The sequence below is a fragment of the Staurois parvus genome, unplaced genomic scaffold (assembly GCF_062004578.1).
Source record: "Staurois parvus isolate SC_StPar_1 unplaced genomic scaffold, SC_StPar_1.0 ptg000720l, whole genome shotgun sequence".
In the NCBI taxonomy this organism is placed as follows: domain Eukaryota; kingdom Metazoa; phylum Chordata; class Amphibia; order Anura; family Ranidae; genus Staurois; species Staurois parvus.
Genome location: NW_028318516.1, coordinates 1313221 through 1334896, shown reverse-complemented (window position 1 = coordinate 1334896; position 21676 = coordinate 1313221). Strand labels below are relative to the sequence as shown.

At 46.3% G+C, this 21676-nt stretch overlaps 2 protein-coding genes across 2 annotated transcripts in view; one reads left to right on the top strand and one right to left on the bottom strand.

Annotated features, from left to right (window-relative positions):
• Positions 1 to 21676, top strand: part of LOC149445473 (uncharacterized) — a gene marked incomplete at its 5' end in the record, with an annotated part of 164533 nt that overhangs the window by 102983 nt on the left and 39874 nt on the right. The window lies entirely within an intron of this gene.
• On the bottom strand, positions 313 to 11666 carry LOC149445475 (uncharacterized). The gene is made up of 4 exons (XM_089653756.1): positions 11646 to 11666; positions 6494 to 6700; positions 6180 to 6404; positions 313 to 468 (listed from the first exon to the last, which is right to left on the bottom strand). Exons 1-4 carry the CDS (start codon positions 11664 to 11666, stop codon positions 313 to 315), a joined length of 609 nt encoding a protein of 202 aa, XP_089509882.1.

Genomic DNA, 21676 nt, shown 5'->3' with positions numbered 1-21676 from the left:
AACACATAGGCATGGGGTATGCGGGAACGGGTTCCCCCCACTCCGGTGAAGTTAAGGAACTTCTCTGGGATGATGTCCTTGTCCTCTATCACCTCTGGTCGGACTAAGGTGACTTCAGCTCCAGTGTCATGGAAACCAGTTACGGTCCGGTTGCTGACTATGACTGGCTGTAGGTTGGTGCTGGTTCCCCGAGGTTTATCACTGACAAACAGCATGGATGAAGAGTTGTGGGCCAGTTGGCTCGGTGATATCATCTTCTTCATCTCAGGACACTGTGTCCTGAGATGTCCGGGTTTCCCACAGGTGTAAAATCTATCTGGCCAGATCGGCTGAAGCTTTGGCAGATGCGGGTTCTCTCTCCAATACAAACTGTCTGACGTCTGCCGGGCAGATATGCAGTAGCTGATCTCGTATCATTAGATCCTCCAGAGACTCGTAGGAGTCAGATTTCAGTCCTCTGGCCCACTGCTGGAATGTGGTGCGTAAGTAACTTAACACATCCGTGTAAGAGTCCCCAGGTCCCTTTTGCAAGGACCTAAACCACTTGCGGTACACTTCCGGGGTCAGCCGGTACTTCTGGATGATGGCTTCTTTTAGAGCTTCATAATTGTCATCCTGCCCCTCTGGCAATTCAACAAACACATCCAGGGCCTTGCCTCATAGCCCTGGTGTTGGGTAACGAGCCCATTGTGCTTGGGGCAGATGGTACTGACAGCAAGTTTTTTCAAATGACAGTAAATACATGTCAATGCAACATCTTTTTCCATCACTGGAAACTTGGCTGCTGTGCCCATGGCCAGAGAGGCGTCCCTGTGCTCTAGGGACCCGAGGTTCTGAACCTGTCACTGCTGCTGGAGCCTAGCCATCTCCAGTTCGTGCTGGCAATCAGCTTCCCTCTGCACTGCCTCTCTCTCAGCTTGGCGTTCCTCTCTCTCAGCCTGGCATTCCTTTCTCTCAGCTGCTGCCTGGTGTTCAAGGAACTGCAAGTATGCCATAGGATCTGTCCCCATGATGCATTCCATGGCTTCCTGCATCTGAGGAGAGTTTCTGCTGGTTACAGGCACTCCGGTGCTGGCTTGCTCAGGCTGTGGTGTGAAGATAACATTCAGTGATACTCCAGTGTCAGTCTCTGTATGCCCATCCTGCGAGGCCATATCTGATCCACTGGGATCAGAGGTGGTGGGAACCCCTTCGTCTTCAAGTTCCCCGAGTTCTGGTCTGCTCGGATATCATGCTCCAGTAGGCCACGAATCAAATGTTCACGAGTTTTGCCACCAAAATCAATTCCTCGTGACGCACATTCAGTACTTAAAGCACTTTTGCTCATTTTCCTGTATTCTGCTACACCAGGCATAATTGCAAGCAAAGGTAGAATAGAAAGCAAAAAAAGGAAGGAGCTGTTGCTATATGTCTCTCTATATATACAGTGGGGATCGAACATTTGGGCACCCCAGCTAAAAATTTGTATTAATGTGCATAAAGAAGCCAAGGAAAGATGGAAAAATCTCCAAAAGGCATCAAATTACAGATTAGACATTCTTATAATATGTCAACAAAAGTTAGATTTTATTTCCATCATTTACACTTTCAAAATAACAGAAAAAAATGGCGTCTGCAAAAGTTTGGGCACCCTGCAGAGTTAATATCTTTGGCAAGTATCACAGCTTGTAAACGCTTTTTGTAGCCAGCCAAGAGTCTTTCAATTCTTGTTTGAGGTATCTTTGCCCATTCTTCCTTACAAAAGTCTTCCAGTTCTTTGAGATTTCTGGGCTGTCTGTCACGCACTGCTCTTTTAAGGTCTATCCATAGATTTTCAATTATGTTGAGGTCAGGAGATTGTGAAGGCCATGGCAAAACCTTCAGTTTACGCCTCTTGATGTAATCCCCGTGGATTTTGAGGTGTGTTTAGGATCATTATCCATTTGTAGAAGCCATCCTCTCTTTAACTTCAGCTTTTTCACAGATGGCATCAAGTTACCATCCAAAATTTGCTGAAATTTTATTGAATCCATTTTTCCTTCTACTCGTGAGATGTTCCCTGTGCCACTGGCTGCAACACAACCCCAAAGCATGATTGATCCAACCCCATGCTTAACAGTTGGACAGAGGTTCTTTTCATTAAATTCTGTGCCCCTTCTTCTCCAAACGTACCTTTGCTCATTCCGGCCAAAAAGTTCAATTTTAACCTCATCGGTCCACAGAACTTGTTTCCAAAATGCATCAGGCTTGTCTATATGTTCATTTGCAAAGTTCAAACGATGATTTTTGTGGTGAGGACGTAGAAGAGGTTTTCTTCTGATGACTCTTCCATGAAGACCATATTTGTACAAGTATCTCTTTATAGTGGAATAGTGTACCACAACTCCAGTGTCTGCCAGATCTTTCTGGAGGGATCGTGCAGTCAAACGTGGGTTTTGAATTGTTTTTCTCACAATCCTGCGAGCTGTTCTGTCTGATATTTTTTTTGGTCTTCCAGAACTTGCTTTAACTTCCACTGTTCCTGATGACTGCCATTTCCTAATTACATTCCGAACAGAGGATATTGACATTTGAAAAAGCTTTGCTATCTTCTTATAGCCTTCTCCAGCTTTGTGAGCGTCAACTATTTTCAGTTTCAGTTTTCTAGACAACTGCTTAGAAGATCCCATGGTGCTGATTGTTGGGGCAAGCTCAGATGAGTCTGGGCATTTAAAACCTTTGAGATTGACATCACCTGGTCTTCCCAGACCATGATTGAGAACAATCCATGACACTGGCAGGTCTCAGCAAAGGGGGCAGTGCATGCTATAAATTCTGCAGGGTGCCCAAACTTTTGCAGACGCCATTTTTTTGTTTTCTGTTATTTTGAAAGTGTAAATGATGGAAATAAAATCTAACTTTTGTTGACATATTATAAGAATGTCTAATCTGTAATTTGATGCCTTTTGGAGATTTTTCCATCTTTCCTTGGCTTCTTTATGCACATTAATACAAATTTTTAGCTGGGGTGCCCAAACTTTCGATCCCCACTGTATATAAAATATGCACCGCTTGTCTCTTAGGACTGTTTCCACAAAGGTTACAATCCTTCAGTGCAGAGCCAATTCATAACAATGCACTGAAGCTCTACTGCAAACTATCCCACGTATGCTGCCAGCCAATATGTGACAGTCGCGGCGTCAGAACCCCAGCCCTTCTCACCAACTTGTGAGCGAAGGACTAGCCAATCTAAAACTGCGCTGCCACGTGCGTAACAATGCCACGCCCAGCTGCACCCTGCACAAAGATTTTCTAGCTAATGGACCACAATCTATGTACCTTCAGCCTGAGAGCGATTGTTACTGGGTCAGGTTAATTACGCAATTAACCCTTCACACTGCCACCACCACTTTTTTATACAGAGAAAGAGGAAACTCGCCAATATTAGCAATAACACTATGATGTTTGAATAATCGTCTGTATACACACTGTCACCGCAGGCAGATGTATATAGAAGTTTAAAAACACACAGTAGAGCTCTTCAGAGACAGAGATTGTCAGGAATGGACTCGCCATTAGTGGTGGGACTCATCTGCCGTGTGGGCTGCAGTACCAGGGCTGGCCAGCGGGTGCTCTCAGCAACCAGAGGCTGATTGCAGGAGGTGTATTTAAGGAATGGCCAGACCTGCAGTCAGTGCCTTGGTGTATGTTTCCCATGAGCCCCTGTACCTGCATCCTGTCTGCTTCCTGCCTGATTCCTGATTCTGCTTTGATCCTGACTCTGAATGAACTCTGCCTGTCCTGACCCCGGCTATTCCTGACCACTCTCCAGCCTGCTCCTTTGGTACCTTGCCTGCATGATTGTTCCTAACCCGGCCCGTCTGTCTACGCTCTGCCTGCTCCTATGTGTCTTGTCTGCCCGATGGTTTCTGACCCAGCCTGCCTGACCACTCCACCTCACCAGCCCTGACTGCTCTTGTCTGTGTACATTCCGTTATCAGTTGGAGGTTTGGTTTTGTTATATTTTGCGTTTATATTTGTGTATAACCCTTAATAAATTATATTGTTTACACCATACTTGAGCCTGCGTTTCCCTGTGTCAGTTCACACATCTCTGGTCTTACCGGGAGCCCTGACAGAGATTCTTAGTTTGCATTAAAGAGCTTTGGAAACAGTTCAACACTTTTCAGATAATAGGATTTATTACTAAAAAGGTCAAAATGGTGCAATAAAAATATTTACAGAAAAAGATGTAGCCAATATAAATACAGAGAGCAATAACACAGAAGAGAGATAACAGAAAGAAGTTTAGAGGTAGAATACTTGCCGTCAGCCTTGGTCTAAGCAGATCAACAAAGGGGTTTACTACTAAAAAGGTCAAAAGGGTGCAATAACAGTATTTACAGAAAAAGATGTAGCCTATATATATATATATATATATATATATATATATATATAAATACAGAGAGCAATAGCACAGCAGAGAGATAACAGAAAGAAGTATAGAGAGGTAGAATACTTGCCGTCAGCCTTGGTTTAAGCAGATCAAGTGTCCTGAACAAAAGGGTGCCTTTTCTTCCAAGTTGGTTCACGATGTTAAAAAGGGAGATTTCTTCAACTTTCTGCTCCAAGCCTGACAACCTCTTTTCTAGAAACCCAGCAGGGTGTCTCCTTACAGCAGAGAACCAATCGCCTCATTTGGGGAGGGGTGTTTAGGCAGGGAGCTCAGGCTATGACCAAATCCCTCCCAAGTTATACCATGGTCAATAACCTTCCCTAGGTACATGTAGCAGCCTAGCCACTAGTAGATTAATATGCAGAATGATATCCTGAACGTCCAGACATCAAATATGCAATATCTGTCAGGGACTGCGGGTCTCGCCGCGGCGCACAGGTCTGCGCATGCACAGATTGCCTAGGCGCACTAATGTGCAGGCAATAGGACCTGGGCGTCAGCAATTGCAGCCACGCATGCGCACTTGGGCACGTGCCTGGCATCAATGACGGTGCAGGGCGCACTATTTAAACGAGCCAGGCGGTGACTAGGTTGCTGCAAGGTCTAGGTCCTGTACCCATGTTCTGAAGTGTGTTCCTGTTGCCGATCCTGCTTGTCCTGATTTGTGTTGACCTTCTCCTGCTCTGACCCCGGCTTGTCCCTGACTACGCTCCTGCCTGTTGCTATATTACTATTGGACCTCCTGTTGCTGAACCTTGGCTCGTGACCCGGCTGCTCTCTGTCTACTGCTTAGTACCTACCTGCCCCCACCGTTACCAACCCGGCTAGTCTGACTACGCTCATTCCTGACTGTCATCCATCCATCCTGCTCGGGACCTGGACTTGTCAGCCTCTTCACATCAGGCTCACCCCTGGCACGTACCCTTGGCTTGACCCCTCTACCACAGTTGGGTACACTCAGGGTCGCGATCAGGTTTCAGTCTTGCACCAAGTCCATCCCCACCATCAGGGGCTCTGGTGAAAAGGAAGACTAGGACTTAGACTCCACGTCCTGGGGAATCCCATTATTGGTTCACTAGAGATTCTGCCGTGCGGTGCCTGACAATATCTTACTATTTCAAATAGAACTATATGGCTTTCTACACTCCTGTAGACTTTAACTAGGGGTGTAAGGTATCAGGTGACTTGTATTAAAGTGACCTTTCGGAATATATGCTTTGTTTCATTGTAAGTATTTCCTATCTTAAGATATGAAATTATATGGAAAAGTGGGTTTAAATGGGATGTATTTTTTACGGCTATCTCGGAATGTCTTTCATGTCCAGTGAAGGACTGGTTTATAGCATTATGATCCTCTCCAAGCAAGAGTCTCACAGACATACTGGGCCCAGGCTAATTGGGGTTTATAACCATGAAGATATCCAGCTGTGCCTGAAGCCTTGTGATCTCAGCATACATACATACCACATTCCTGAGGGAGGGGGATTGGAGGGAAAGAGAATGATACAAGATGTAAGATCTTTTGCAAGATGGATGACCGCGTCCATCTCTGTACGTACAATTGCTACAGGTGGCTCCATGATATCCTTGTGTCCTTCTGAAAACTCCTCCATCACTCCATACTCCTCATCCTCCTCTTTATACTCTTCTTTAACATCAATATTATCATCCCCGAGGTTTCCACTCTGAAAGATATAATAAAACATTCATTGTAACAATCATGCTGTGTATAAATCACAACTACCAATAATTGTCAATCATCTACCTGATGATGGTGAGGGATGGTGTGACCTTCCTGTGTGGAATCCCGGGAATACAAAGGACGGGGACATCTCTCTGGTCGGCTTCTGTAGCTGGATGACTCCATGAGGTCCAGGTACAGATCTTTGTGTTTTTTAGAAAACTCTGACTCCTCCATCACTCCATACTCCTCATCCTCCTCTTTATACTCTTCTTTAACAACAATATTCTCATCCCCGAGGATTCCACTCTGAATGCATAATACAAAACCCATCAATGGTAACAATGCAGATAATGTACAGATCCTAATGATACTATCAGTGATTGTTCCTCATCTACCTGATGATGGTGAGGGATGGTGTGACCTTCCTGTGTGAAATCCCGGGAATACAGAGGACGGGGACATCTCTCTGGTGGGTTCCTGGTATTAGGTGGCTCCATCATATCCTTGTGTCCTTCTGAAAACTCCTCCATCACTCCATACTCCTCATCCTCCTCTTTATACTCTTCTTTACCATCAATATTATCATCCCCGAGGATTCCACTCTGAAAGATATAATAAAACATTCATTGTAACAAACATGCTGTGTATAAATCACAACTACCAATAATTGTCATCATCTACCTGATGATGGTGAGGGATGGTGTGACCTTCCTGTGTGGAATCCCGGGAATACAGAGGACGGGGACATCTCTCTGGTGGGTTCCCATGACTGGATCCATCTGTAGGAAACACACACACTGACTGAATCCATTGTTTCTATGTGTTTATCAGATGATGGGGGATCTAGGTGGATCCTCCGTACTGCTCTCTCCTTTACAATAAAGTCTCCTCTTACCCGGTGATGTGAGGGGCGGCTGATTGTCCATCATGACGTCCTTGTAGAGATCCTTGTGTCCTTCTAAATACTCCCACTCCTCCATGGAGAAATAGACAGTGACACCCTGACACCTTATAGGAACCTGACACACACAATGATACAGTCACCATCCAGACACATCCCTTGTCTGTTACTGGAGAATGTCCCAGAATTCCCGGCACCGCTCACCTCTCCTGTCAGCAGCTCAGTGATCTCTCTGGTGACTTCTAGAATCTTCTTCTTTCTCTCTTCTATCAGGGAGGGAGGTGGAGGCAATGTGATGTCATATGATCTCCAGACTTCACAGGAGGAAAACTCTACATCTGAACACAAAGAGTCACATCAAATGATATTCCCAGAATCCTCCTCACCTCTCCATTCAGGTCTCCATTTTATTAAAGCCCCTCTTCAGGCTGAGGTATAATTCCCCCCCACAGGACCCCCACACTACGCAGGGTATAGGCTTGTTGCAGCATTCTGATGTCATTACATACAACGCAGGACCAACAGTTTTTTTGCTTATGAGGATGCCACATCCCACATCCTAACACCATAGAATAAAAAGAAAGGAGCCAAATGAAGGGACATTGCGAGGAGGAGCTGTGATGTCATTTTATTCTCTGACTCTGGATGGAGGGACATTGGGAGGAGGAGCTGTGAGGTCAGTGTGAGGTCATAGGATTCTCTGACTCTGGATGGAGGGACATTGGGAGGAGGAGCTGTGAGGTCAGTGTGAGGTCATAGGATTCTCTGACTCTGGATGGAGGGACATTGAGAGGAGGGGCTGTGAGGTCAGTGTGATGTCATAGGATTCTCTGACTCTGGATGGAGGGACATTGGGAGGAGGAGCTGTGAGGACTGTGTGATGTCATAGGATCCTCTGACTCTGGATGGAAGGACATTGGGAAGAGGAGCTGTGAGGTCATTGTGATGTCATAGGATTCTCTGACTCTGGATGGAGGGACATTGGGAGGAGGGGCTGTGAGGTCAGTGTGATGTCAAAGGATTCTCTGACTCTGGATGGAGGGACATTGGGAGGAGGGGCCGTGAGGTCAGTGTGATGTCATAGGATTCTCCGACTCTGGATGGAGGGACATTGGGGGAGGAGCTGTGAGGTCAGTGTGATGTCATATGATTCTCTGACTTTGGATGGAGGGACATTGGGAGGAGGGGCTGTGAGGTCAGTGTGATGTCATAGGATTCTCCATCCCCCACCACTTATAAAAGTGGTATAATCCTTTGATATAGACTGATGAGGTAAGAAAGTGATTGGTGGGAAAGGTGACACAGCTCCACAATGAGGAGAATGTTCCGGCCCCGGAAGTGGGGGAATGTTCTGCCCCTGAAGGGGTTAATCTGGGTTCCCACACTATATATGTGTGTATCATCATCTGCTGGAGATAAAAGACGTCACAGTGACTATGGAGGAAGAGGACGGACCTGACTATGGAGGAAGAGGACGGATGTGACTATGGAGGAAGAGGACGGACATGATGATGGAGGAAGAGGACGGACGTGACTATGGAGGAAGAGGACGGACCTGACTATGGAGGAAGAGGACGGACGTGACTATGGAGGAAGAGGACGGACGTGACTATGGAGGAAGAGGACGGACGTGACCATGGAGGAAGAGGACGGACATGAGTTTGGAGGAAGAGGACAGACATGACTATGGAGGAAGAGGACGGACATGACTATGGAGGAAGAGGACGGACGTGACCATGGAGGAAGAGGACGGACGTGACCATGGAGGAAGAGGACAGACATGACGGGGGGTTACTGGGTGTAAATAGAACATAACATCTTATTACCTCCTCTGCTGCCACTTCCAGCCACGTCTCCTCTCTACTTCCTGTCTGTACCTGACATCACTTCCTGTCTGTACCTGACATTACTTCCTGTCTGTACCTGACATCACTTCCTGTCTTCCATAGAGACTTCCTGTCTGGGTAGAAGTGAGATGCCCACCTTGTGGAGCTCAGAGGAACTGCAGCCCCGAGAAGCGTCTGGTAGTGTGACCCCGGCCTTGTGCTGGGTGTGTATGGACTGTAGATCCTTGTGTAGGGGAGGAAATGACTCCTATCTGTGACTGCTGTAACCTGCTGACTGGCATCTCCTGTGAAATCTGACACTTGCACTGGATACACACAAGGCAGTCAGGGATTTCAGCCCCTCCCTTCTCCTCTCAGACTGTAATACAGAGAGAGCCAATCAGAAGAGGTATTAAAGGAGCCAATGACAGGGACTTTCTCAAGCAGGAGGTGCAGCTGCAAAGCATTGTGGAATATGCAGTCTTTAACAGAAATGGCCTGATAGGCTGATATGAGGGATGGAACTACAGAGACCAGCATGCTTAGTGAGAGCAGAGTGAAGGACTCCATCTTGTTTTTCCTGAGGGGAGGCAGTCTGCATGTGGCAGGAGACAGTCTGGACCTGGCAGAGAAGTGCTCAGGGTCAGTTCACTCCATGTTTAGGTATCTGCATCAGTCAGGGAACATCCAACCTGAGAGATGTGGCCTACAGTACAGTGCCTACACCGACAGTGTGAAGGGCTCATCGTGAGGTGACCACAGGAGCCGCTCATTTCCAGGACCATGGTTTGGGCCTTAGTCCCAGGATCTGGTGAGAGGGATTTTGCCCCCTGGCAGATGACAGGAACACGGCACACAGAGACATGACACTTCTCCCATACTCACCAGGCACTGGGTTGTGTAGATGGTCCTGCTATACAGACACAGTGTTTGCTTTGCTATACAAATCCTGCCACGGGATTACAATGATACTTTACCATAGGAGTGTAAGTGCACCAATGAAAGTGTCTCGCTGAAGACCCCAACATTCATCCTGTTACCAAGAGACTGAAGTTACTGGTGCCATACGGGCACGCGCATGCGTATTCAGGCCTCTATATTGCATGGTGTGGGAGGGAATAGCTCTACCTTGGACAGTAGCTATGAAGCATCAGTTGGGCGCAGTGTTTGCCTATTGGGCTTGTGGTGTCGGGGGTTAGAAGGGAGAAGTCTGACACCACAGAGAGTCATCCTTCTGCTCTCCTCCTGCTTGGACATCATAGAGCTGAGTTTATGTAAAGGGGTTTAGACCCACTTTGAGGGCGCCATGTAAGTGTTTCCTCTGCTCTTGGGGTTATTCACGGTTGGAATCCCCTGAAAGCAGCCTGAGTGTAAAAGTGAGTTATATTGCTTCCGGTCTCAGGATTTGCTGTTCTCTGGATTCACCGAACGTATACCTGTTGTTCATGTTTATTACTTCCCATAGAGGTCTTACAGTAAAGCTGATCTCTGTGTTTATTATACCGTGTGTGCTTTTCATTGGTCCTTGTACTTCACTATTGTCAGGGGTGTCAGTTGGGGCTGAGACAGTTCTTGGGGTTGGGAGGCAGAGTGCTGGAGTGAACAAACTTACCCCCTTTGGGGGGATCGCTACACTGATAGAGGGGTCACCTCCACTCCCACCAAGGGGGACAGAAATATATGACTACCTAGTCCAGCCTTTCTCAGCCAGGGGTCCTCCAAAGGTTTCTCGGGGCTCCTTCAGCAATGAACAATTCCTGTGTGAATCTGTCAGATTACAGGTCCCCATTACCTGGGTAAGGGGGTGTCAATCATCGCACGTCCCTGACATTTACAGATCTAGAGAAGAGTTTTAAATTGCCAACAAATTACATTTCCCTCCCAGATTCCTATTTACACTCAGCCGATGCGGGGCCGCTGCATTTTTCAAAGTCCTGTTTGTCACATTTTTAGTGCAGGTTTGGTGTGGTAAAAAAAAAGCCACACAAAAAATGCACCTCCCCATTGAAATCAATGGAAAACATGGCAAACCACTTCAAAAATGCACCTGCCTTGTGTTTTTGGTGCAGTTTGTGAGTCACATGCATTGAGTCCACTTGTTGGGGTCAAAGAACAGCCTCATTCACTTCAATGGGTCACATTCAGCAGGAGCTACACCCATCAAAAGTGACATCTTGGGGATAATTCCTGCTGTGACTGCGAAGACAACCATCACTACTGGGATATGTGTAGACACTGCCCACTGCCTCTGCAGATATAGGGGGCAGTAAAAGTTCAGCTCAACTGTGAGGTCTAACAATATAAAGGAAAACTCTGCTTCAAAACTAAATAAGTGTGGGGTTCCCCTTTAATATCCATACCAGACCCTCATCCAGCATTAGGAGAAGAATGAAGATGAAGGGGAACTCCACTTCAAAATGAACTAATGATAACACGGTGTTATCTTATTAACAAATGGTGGGTCCCCCATATACCCCAGTAATGGTTGGCTCCCCCGAACTCCATTGTAATGGTGGGTTCCCCCACACACCCCAGCAATGGTGCCCCCCCGTGTACACACCCTGGTAATGGTGAGCCCTCTCGCACACACCCAGGTTATGATGGATTCCTCCATACACATAAGTAATGGTAGGTCCCCCTGCATAGCCCAGCAATGGGGGTTTTCCCCACACACCCTGGTAAAGGTAGGTCCCCCCACACACCTATGCCATGGGCCCATTAGCACACCTAGGATTGACACAGGGGGTGATGCCAGTTAGAGGGGTGGGAGATTAGTGAACATTCTCTCCTGGAATCCCACTTCCTTCATTGAACATTTACTCCTGGATTTCCACTTCCCATGGTGAACATTAACTCCTGGATTTCTCCCTCCTGGAGTGAGCATTCGCTCCTGGATCTCCCCTTCTTTCAGTGAATGTTCACTCCTGGATCCCCCTTCCTTCAGTGAACATTGACTGGTGGATATCAGAGGATGGGGAGACGTCAGAGGTCCATCATATGACAGGAGAGACATCAGAGGTCCATCAGCTTCATCTGAGAATGGGGAGACATCAGAGGTCCATTAGCCTCATTGGAGATGGGAGACATCAGAGGTCCATTAGCTTCATCAGAGGACAGAGGAGACATCAGAGGTCCATCAGCTTCATTAGAGACAGGGGAGACATCAGAGTTCCATTAGCTTTATCAGAGGACAGAGGAGAAGTCAGAGGTCCATCAGCTTCATCGTAGGACTAGGGAGACATCAGAGTTCCATCAGCTTCATCAGAGGATAGGCAGACATCAGAGGTCCATCAGCTTCATTAGAGACAGGGGAGACATCAGAGTTCCATTAGCTTTATCAGAGGACAGAGGAGAAATCAGAGGTCTATCAGCTTCATCAGAGGACAGGGGAGACATCAGAGGTCCATCAGCTTCATCGTAGGATAGGCATACATCAGAGGTCCATTAGCCTCATTGGAGATGGGAGACATCAGAGGTCCATTAGCTTCATCAGAGGACAGAGGAGACATCAGAGGTCCATCAGCTTCATTAGAGACAGGGGAGACATCAGAGTTCCATTAGCTTTATCAGAGGACAGAGGAGAAGTCAGAGGTCCATCAGCTTCATCGTAGGACAAGGGAGACATCAGAGTTCCATCAGCTTCATCAGAGGATAGGCAGACATCAGAGGTCCATCAGCTTCATTAGAGACAGGGGAGACATCAGAGTTCCATTAGCTTTATCAGAGGACAGAGGAGAAATCAGAGGTCTATCAGCTTCATCAGAGGACAGGGGAGACATCAGAGGTCCATCAGCTTCATCGTAGGACTAGGGAGACATCAGAGTTCCATCAGCTTTATTGGAGGACAGGGGAGTCATCAGAGGTCCATCAACTTCATCAGAGGATAGGCAGACATCAGAGGTCCATCAGCTTCATCGTAGGACAAGGAAGACATCAGAGTTCCATCAGCTTTATTGGATGACAGAGGAGTCATCAGAGGTTGTCACGGATCCCACCCACATGCACACGCCCACAGCGACTTGCTAACCTAGGCGTGCACGTCTGGCCATGACTTGGTGTAAAGAGGGAATGAGGGGGACTTATTGTGTCACAGCCCGCACTACCTCTCCTCTCATATTAGGACCCATGCAGTTTATGTTGTCTATATGGAGGAGGTGTAGGGTTAGATTCATCCTAGGCTCTAAGTGTTCCCCCTTGACCAACATCATTTTTAATCCAAGTCTCCCAGATGGTCTGGCCATTGGTCGAGTCCATCCTTGGGCTGAGGCTTATCTATTCCAATTGTGACATTTGGTCAATCCCGTAATTCACAACCTTAAATTCTCCCGACATTCAAAAAGCTGCTCGCATTCCACCCCATCAGTATTTTATCTACAGATACAACACATTTTTGCCTCCAAAGCCTCTTCTCTGACTCTTGAACAACCTACCCCTTTAGAGCATATCTGCATCCAAGGCCCACACCACCGGGACATCATTTCCGCTACGTATACATTGCTTGTAGATGTCGCCCTTTTTCTATTGGTTCTCCCCTTTATATGTGTAAATGGTCCCGTTTCCTTCAATGTGATATTGGGTTGGATCAATGGAGTAGGATTTGGGAGGCCTCTTCTAAATCTTCTGTGTGTGTAATGTATACAGAAAATCCTTCTAAGACCCCCATGTTTTGGTATCGGACCCCTGAGGTTCTCCATGATCGTAATCCAAATGTTTCTTCTATTTGCAGGTGTTGTGGGACGGAAACTGACACTCTTTTCCACATTTTTTGGGATTGCCGGTCCATTGCGCCCTTTTGGGGGAGGTCCTTAACCCATTGTGGTGACTTCTGCGGGCTCCTGTCCCTTTTGAGCCCATTTACTTTCTGTTGGGTCTACCTTTTTAGGGTCTCTCTAAATATGAACGGAAACTTTCCACCTACATGAGGGCAGCCAGGAGAACCATTCCCATGCATTGGCTGTCTTCTATGTCCCCCATGTTACCGGCACTGATGAAGGTCAGAGCAGAAATGAGAAAGTTGGAGTACCTACCTGCTTTACACCCTGCTACTGTCCCTGTGCTGGAGGCAGTTCAGGACCCACGGGACACCTATGACACCGATCTGTCTGCTCCGATCGTTTGTGATTGATGGCCATGTCACTGTTTTGTATTGACATTGTATGTTCTTATGTACCTCTCATCGATGAGCTGCTTTATCAGCCTTCTCTCCCTCTCTGCTTTTATTTTACATTTACCTTTGTGACTGCTTGTTGTAATATGTGACATAGAGATGGAAATGGGAGCTAATAGGCTGCAGGAGATCTGCTGAGATATAGAGAGGGAAATGGGTGCTAATAGGCTGCAGGAGATTCGCTGAGACATAGAGAGGGAAATGGGCGCTAATAGGCTGCAGGAGATCTGCTGAGACATAGAGAGGGAAATGGGAGCTAATAGGCTGCAGGGGATCTGCCGAGACATAGAAAGGGAAATGGGAGCTAATAGGCTGCAGGAGATCTGCTGAGACAATGAAATGTGTATGAAATGGATGGATGTGCAGACACTCCCAGAAGATGATGTCATTATGAGTGGATTGATATATATTTTTGCATTGTCCCCCCCAGAAGGATCAGGTTTGGCGGGATCGCTCTCATTAGCTATACATTTGTATTTTGTGTTCTGTGTTTGTAAGACTTTTCTATATGTAATAAGAGATGTTTGTTGAACAGTTGGTTACATAAGAGTTACATTTATTTCTTCTTCCTTTATTCAGTAATGTTTCATCTCCCGTAGTATCCCTGTAAGGTACATATTATACAGGAAGGGGGATTATGGGATGGATCTCGGGGCTGCAGTTCCTCTGAGCTCCACAAGGTGGGGATCTAACTTCTATGCAGATAGGAAGTCTCTATGGAAGACAGACAGGAAGTGATGTCAGGTACAGACAGGAAGTGATGTCAGGCACAGACAGGAAGTGATGTCAGGCACAGACAGGAAGTGATGTCAGGTACAGACAGGAAGTTCCAGATCAGAGGTGACGTGGGAAGAAGTATAGAGGAGACGTTGGTGGAAGTGGCAGCAGAGGAGGTAATAAGATGTTATTTCCTATTTACAACAATATATATAAATCTGAGGATCTTTTAGGAATGTTGGGGGCTTTAAAAAAATTAAAAGAGTTTTATAGCAATTTAAATGTGTAATATGTGTAACATTGTTCTGTTTATCTCCTCCTCCCCTCCCCCGCCTGTCTCCAGCACTGCACCCGGGGACTAGCAGGGAGGGGAGAGACCTTGCAGTGTAATGAGAACTGATTGGCTGCTCCTCAGAAAAGGGGAGTGTCCGGCTTATCCTTTCTCCCTTTCACGCCCAGAGCCATTTTTTGCACACGTTTAGAAAATCATTTTAGGCCTGAAGATGACATAAAACCCCCAAAATATCGATTTTCTGAAAGTAGAGACTTTAGAGAATAAAATAGCGGCAGTTCTAATTTTTACGTCACAAAATATTATCACAAAGTCTAGGAAATGCCAAATTTCATTAAAAAAATACACTTAAGCTGATTTCAGGGCACAAAAAGCAATAAATGACCCATTTATGTGTAAAAATATAAAAGCCGAGGTTGCAGCGAGTAAATAGATATCCAACATGTCAAACCTTAAGTTGTGTGTGCTGAAATGGTGACAACCTTTAGTCCCGGTATTATCTATAGGGGACACATTTATAGCCCCTTCTAGGTCATCAGTATAGAGTACGGAGGAGGTCTGCTCCTAGAATTATCCTCTCATTCTGGTGTGACCGGTGATATGTAACGTGTATCACAATCAATGTTATCACGTGTAGGCGCTCCAGCGTGTGCTCTTACGTTTGGGTGTGCATATATGTGGGGGTGGGGGGTAGGAGTTATGTACTTGGGTGTAACTTTAATTCTTTACAATTAAAAAAAAGCATTTTTACTTAATGGGACAAAGTCCTCTATGTGATGACTTTTGATGACAGGTTCTCTTTATTGAGACATCCAGGGTCTAAAAGACCCCCAATGTTCCCCTGTACTCCATTGGATGTAATGTAGAGCACATCGCACCGCATTACATTCTTTGCCGGCCTCAATGGTCGGGAAATCTGTCATAACATCACTTCTGGGTCAGGACAAGAAGGGAGTGAATGTGTCCGCTCTCCTCCGTCCCCTCTACCCTCCGGCACCCGCTGACCCGGGCCCACAGATGGGCAAGCAGAGCCGGGGAAGCATAGTAAGTACAGGAGAGGTTCACACACACGGGGTGTCAGAGGCTGGCACCTGAAAGGAGAGCCCTGCGGCTTGCCCTCAGCAGGGATAAAGATTAAACACAATACTTGCCCGGCCCCCAGAACTACATATCCCGGGCGTCGGGTGATGTAAAGTGACCATCCCTGCATGATGAGCCGACATTGACCTCACAGCACTGCCTCAGAGCAAACTAGTCATAGGAAGGATCAGATTTATCATTCCTTGTCTGCAGATCTAAAACTCATCAAAACCAGTTCAGAGACCAAACAAACCCAACAGAGAAAAGGGGCCCCGGACCCCAAAATTGTAGTAAACACTAAACAGTCCAAACAAAATGTCTTCCCATGGGGGGAGTAGTTCTTCAATGTCCAGCAACCCTCCTATTCCCCCCTCACATCCACATCCTATTATTGTGTGACCAATACCATCCAAATCATTCTTACTTTCATTTCCCAAAGTTATCCGTCTACAAGGAGACCTGTATAGATCACATGATGGCACCAATGAGGATGGAGGAGGACCGGAGTCACATGACTGAGAAGATACTAAACCTCACCCTGGAGATCATCTACCTGCTGACCGGAGAGGTGAGGAGGATTCTGCGAGGTCACATGACATCACTCTCATCTCTATTAATAACACACAGACCTGACCGGAGAGGTGAGGAGGATTCTGGGAGGTCACATGACATCACTCTCATCTCTATTAATAACACACAGACCTGATCGGAGAGGTGAGGAGGATTCTGGGAGGTCACATGACATCACTCTCATCTCTATTAATAAAACACAGACCTGACCGGAGAGGTGAGGTGGATTCTGGGAGGTCACATGACATCACTGTCATCTCTATTAATAAAACACAGACCTGACCGGAGAGGTGAGGAGGATTCTGGGAGTTCACATGACATCACTCTTGTCTATTCTGGTCAATAGACCATTTTATTTTTGCACACATTTAGATGATGTCAGGTGGTTGATATTGTTTTATTTTTCTCCTGATCTGTAGGATTATGTTGTAAAGAAGAAGTCTAGTGGGGAGCCAATCTCAGGAGGATGGAGCAGAACCCAGAGCCTCACCATGGTGCCTCCATCTCATTCTCTGATACCTGAGAGGGAGAAAGAGCAGAAGATTCTGGAACTGACCACCATGATGGTCCATCAGCTGACAGGAGAGGTGAGCGGTGCCAGGAATTCTGGGACATTCTCCAGTAACAGACAAGGGATGTGTCTGGATGGTGACTGTATCATTGTGTGTGTCAGGTTCCTATAAGGTGTCAGGGTGTCACTGTCTATTTCTCCATGGAGGAGTGGGAGTATTTAGAAGGACACAAGGATCTCTACAAGGACGTCATGATGGACAATCAGCAGACTTTGGGTTTTGTGAAGATTGTAAGGAAGGAATTTCCCCGGAATGAGACGATATTGAAGCTCACCCTGGAGATCCTCAGCCTGCTGACTGGAGAGGTGAGTGTAATGAAGGGGTTAAATCTGACTGGGCTGTACACTGGGGGGTATTCAGAGTCACTTGAAGTCTTCTGATGATCTGTAATCAATAACAACATCCACACAAGTACTATGAATACATAAAGTGTCCGGACTCTATGAGATTTGGTTATAGCACAAGATGGCGGCATTGGTTATAGAAGAGAACAATCTCAGCTTTCGTCCAATCAGAGAGACCCATGATTACCAGCATGCCACGCCCACTGACCACTAAATCCATGGGTGACATTTCCTGGTGGGTCAGTGAGCCTTACTAGTAAACCATTAGTGACTCTATTATATGACTTCTAGAAGGAGCTATAAATCTGACCCCATTGTCATCATATCATTGGATGGAGATGTCTGTCCTTTGCTGAGTCGGCACATTGTGGCCAATCCCTGGAGAATAAATCTAGAGCTGACCATAGAAGTGAGGGATTATGGGAGAGTGAGATTTATCTTTGTATCACACAGAACTGTACAGGAGTCATGAAGAAATCTACCGACAATGACACCAGAAGGAGATCTCATCGTATGACCACAAGATCCTCGAGAATCCAGAATCCCATCACCATCCCCCCACCTCCATCCCTGATCCCTACAAGACAGAAGACACGGAAGATTCTAGAAGTCACCAAGAAGATGATGGAGCTGCTGACAGGAGAGGTGAGCGGTGCCGGGAATTCTGGGACATTCTCCAGTAACAGACAAGGGATGTGTCTGGATGGTGACTGTATCATTGTGTGTGTCAGGTTCCTATAAGGTGTCAGGGTGTCACTGTCTATTTCTCCATGGAGGAGTGGGAGTATTTAGAAGGACACAAGGATCTCTACAAGGACGTCATGATGGACAATCAGCCGCCCCTCACATCACCGGGTAAGAGGAGACTTTATTGTAAAGGAGAGAGCAGTACGGAGGATCCACCTAGATCCCCCATCATCTGATAAACACATAGAAACAATGGATTCAGTCAGTGTGTGTGTTTCCTACAGATGGATCCAGTCATGGGAACCCACCAGAGAGATGTCCCCGTCCTCTGTATTCCCGGGATTCCACACAGGAAGGTCACACCATCCCTCCCCATTGCAAGGTTGGTGGGATGGAGCATCTAGAACATGGACTTGTGGAGACAATGGATTTTGTGTGTGATGTCACAATCATAAATCTTACATTTTACAGATGATATTTTCTCTCATTTCCTTGATTTAGAGTGGAGATCCAATCGATATAGAATTTGAGGTGAAAGCAGAAGAAGAAGAGGCGTATGTGAGGGATGATCAGCAGTCTATGGAGGAGGATGGAATAACGGGGACATTTATAGAGGAGGACACTCCTACAGAGATCAGCACAGGTGGGTCATGAACACTAAATCCATTCCTCCACCCATACTGCTCACTGATTGGTCCAGAGTAGGGCGGGGACTGGGTGATATCAGCCTGTAATCCCCTGGTCACTTTCCTGAGCTGTGTTCCCTGTCCTGTATTCCTGGATTTCTCTCGGATAATCTTCCTTCTCTGTGCTGCAGACACAATTTATGTATCTAGACTGGATTTATGGAGGTTCTGGGGTTCAGCTGGCAGAAAAATGTTTTTCAGCACAAGCGATACTAGACCTAGGCACCTGGGGTGTGTGTCTTGGGTGTCCTTCCTCATGTCCAGATCTAGTAAGATCTCTGACAGTACATTTCTCCCAGGGTTCCTTGCTCTGTGTTCTGCTGGCTGTGCCGGGTGGAGGGATATGTCTGTAGTGTCTCAGACCCAAGTCACTGAGTGCAGACTCAGGAGATGGGAGGCAGCGGTGTGGGATCTCTGCAACTTGTCTACAGTAAACATTTAATCTTCCACTGATTACTGAATACAATATTATGAGTCCTGACCCTTATACTGTATAATTTATATTGTACATTCCATACTCCTGACCCCTGCACTATATACTCTATGTTGTACATTCCATACTCCTGACCCCTGCACTATATACTCTATGTTGTACATTACATACTCCTGACCCCTGCACTATATACTCTGTTGTACATTCCATACTCCTGACCCCTGCACTATATACTCTGTTGTACATTCCATACTCCTGACCCCTACACTATATACTCTGTGTTGTACATTACATCCCCCTGACCCCTGCACTATATACTCTATGTTGTACATTACATACTCCTGACCCCTGCACTATATACTCTATGTTGTACATTACATACTCCTGACCCCTGCACTATATACTCCATGTTGTACATTACATACTCCTGACCCCTGCACTATATACTCTATGCTGTACATTACATACTCCTGACCCTTGCACTATATACTCTATGCTGTACATTACATACTCCTGACCCCTGCACTATATACTCTATGCTGTACATTACATTCTCCTGACCCCTGCACTATATACTCTATGTTGTACATTACATCCTCCTGACCCCTGCACTATATACTCCATGTTGTACATTACATCCTCCTGACCCATGCACTATATACTCTATGTTGTACATTACATACTCCTGACCCCTGCACTATATACTCTGTTGTACATTACATACTCCTGACCCCTGCACTATATACTCTATGTTGTACATTACATACTCCTGACCCTTGCACTATATACTCTATGCTGTACATTACATACTCCTGACCCCTGCACTATATACTCTATGCTGTACATTACATTCTCCTGACCCCTGCACTATATACTCTATGTTGTACATTACATCCTCCTGACCCCTGCACTATATACTCCATGTTGTACATTACATCCTCCTGACCCATGCACTATATACTCTATGTTGTACATTACATCCCCCTGACCCCTGCACTATATACTCTATGTTGTACATTACATACTCCTGACCCCTGCACTATATACTCCATGTTGTACATTACATACTCCTGACCCCTGCACTATATACTCTATGCTGTACATTACATACTCCTGACCCTTGCACTATATACTCTATGCTGTACATTACATACTCCTGACCCCTGCACTATATACTCTATGCTGTACATTACATACTCCTGACCCCTGCACTATATACTCTATGTTGTACATTACATTCTCCTGACCCCTGCACTATATACTCTATGTTGTACATTACATCCTCCTGACCCCTGCACTATATACTCCATGTTGTACATTACATCCTCCTGACCCATGCACTATATACTCTATGTTGTACATTACATACTCCTGACCCCTGCACTATATACTCTGTTGTACATTACATACTCCTGACCCCTGCACTATATACTCTATGATGTACATTCCATAGTCCTGACTTCTGCTCTCCCCCTCCCCCCACTGCTATATATACACATAATATGGATTCTCTTTTGTTCCCCCCATTTCCTCCCAGATGGACATTTTATATCGGATGATGTGATTGGAGCACAGACTTTTACATGGTGATAATAATGTGATAACATCCTCCAACTTTGGACCCTTAAACAGAAAGTAATAATGAGGGAGGAGTCAATACCCCAATGATGGTGGTCTTCAGGATCAGTCTAGTCTTCATCTTGGTTGTTCTCCCCCCCATCCTCACTCTCTGACCTCTGGTGGGGCTCAGCCCCGCTGTTCTTCATGACTAAATCATGGAGTAAATAAGGAAGTGCAGTACTTCTTGTGTTGGGAAGATGGTGATGAGTGATAGAGGGGGTGGGGACCCTCGTCCTATAATCCCCTCATCACTGTCCCTCCTATAAAAGACAGTTCTGGTTGTTTCCTCACTCTCTGACTAAGGTCCATGAATAAAGAAATGACCTGGTAGGAGATCAGAGGAGCCATTTCCTAGTGCCCTTGAGGGTGGAATTGTAAGCTCCTCAGAGACCAAGGTGCCTGATGTGGGTGGAGTCCTGGTTTGGGGGAACCAATCAGCTCCTGTCTAGTAATCCTCTTTGTCTTTGTATTTTAGTCCATGGCCGGGAGATGAGGAAAACCTCCGAGGATTGTCTCACTTTGTCTCCAGACTGGAAAGTAGAAGATGAGGACATCACACAGTATAGTCCAGGAGAAAACCCGGCTCCCTCCAATGTCCATCCGGCACCACCCAGTGTAGATGGACCATCGGATTCCTCGTATCCTGAGGAACCTCAGACTGTGCGGGACCGGGCCGGCCTTCC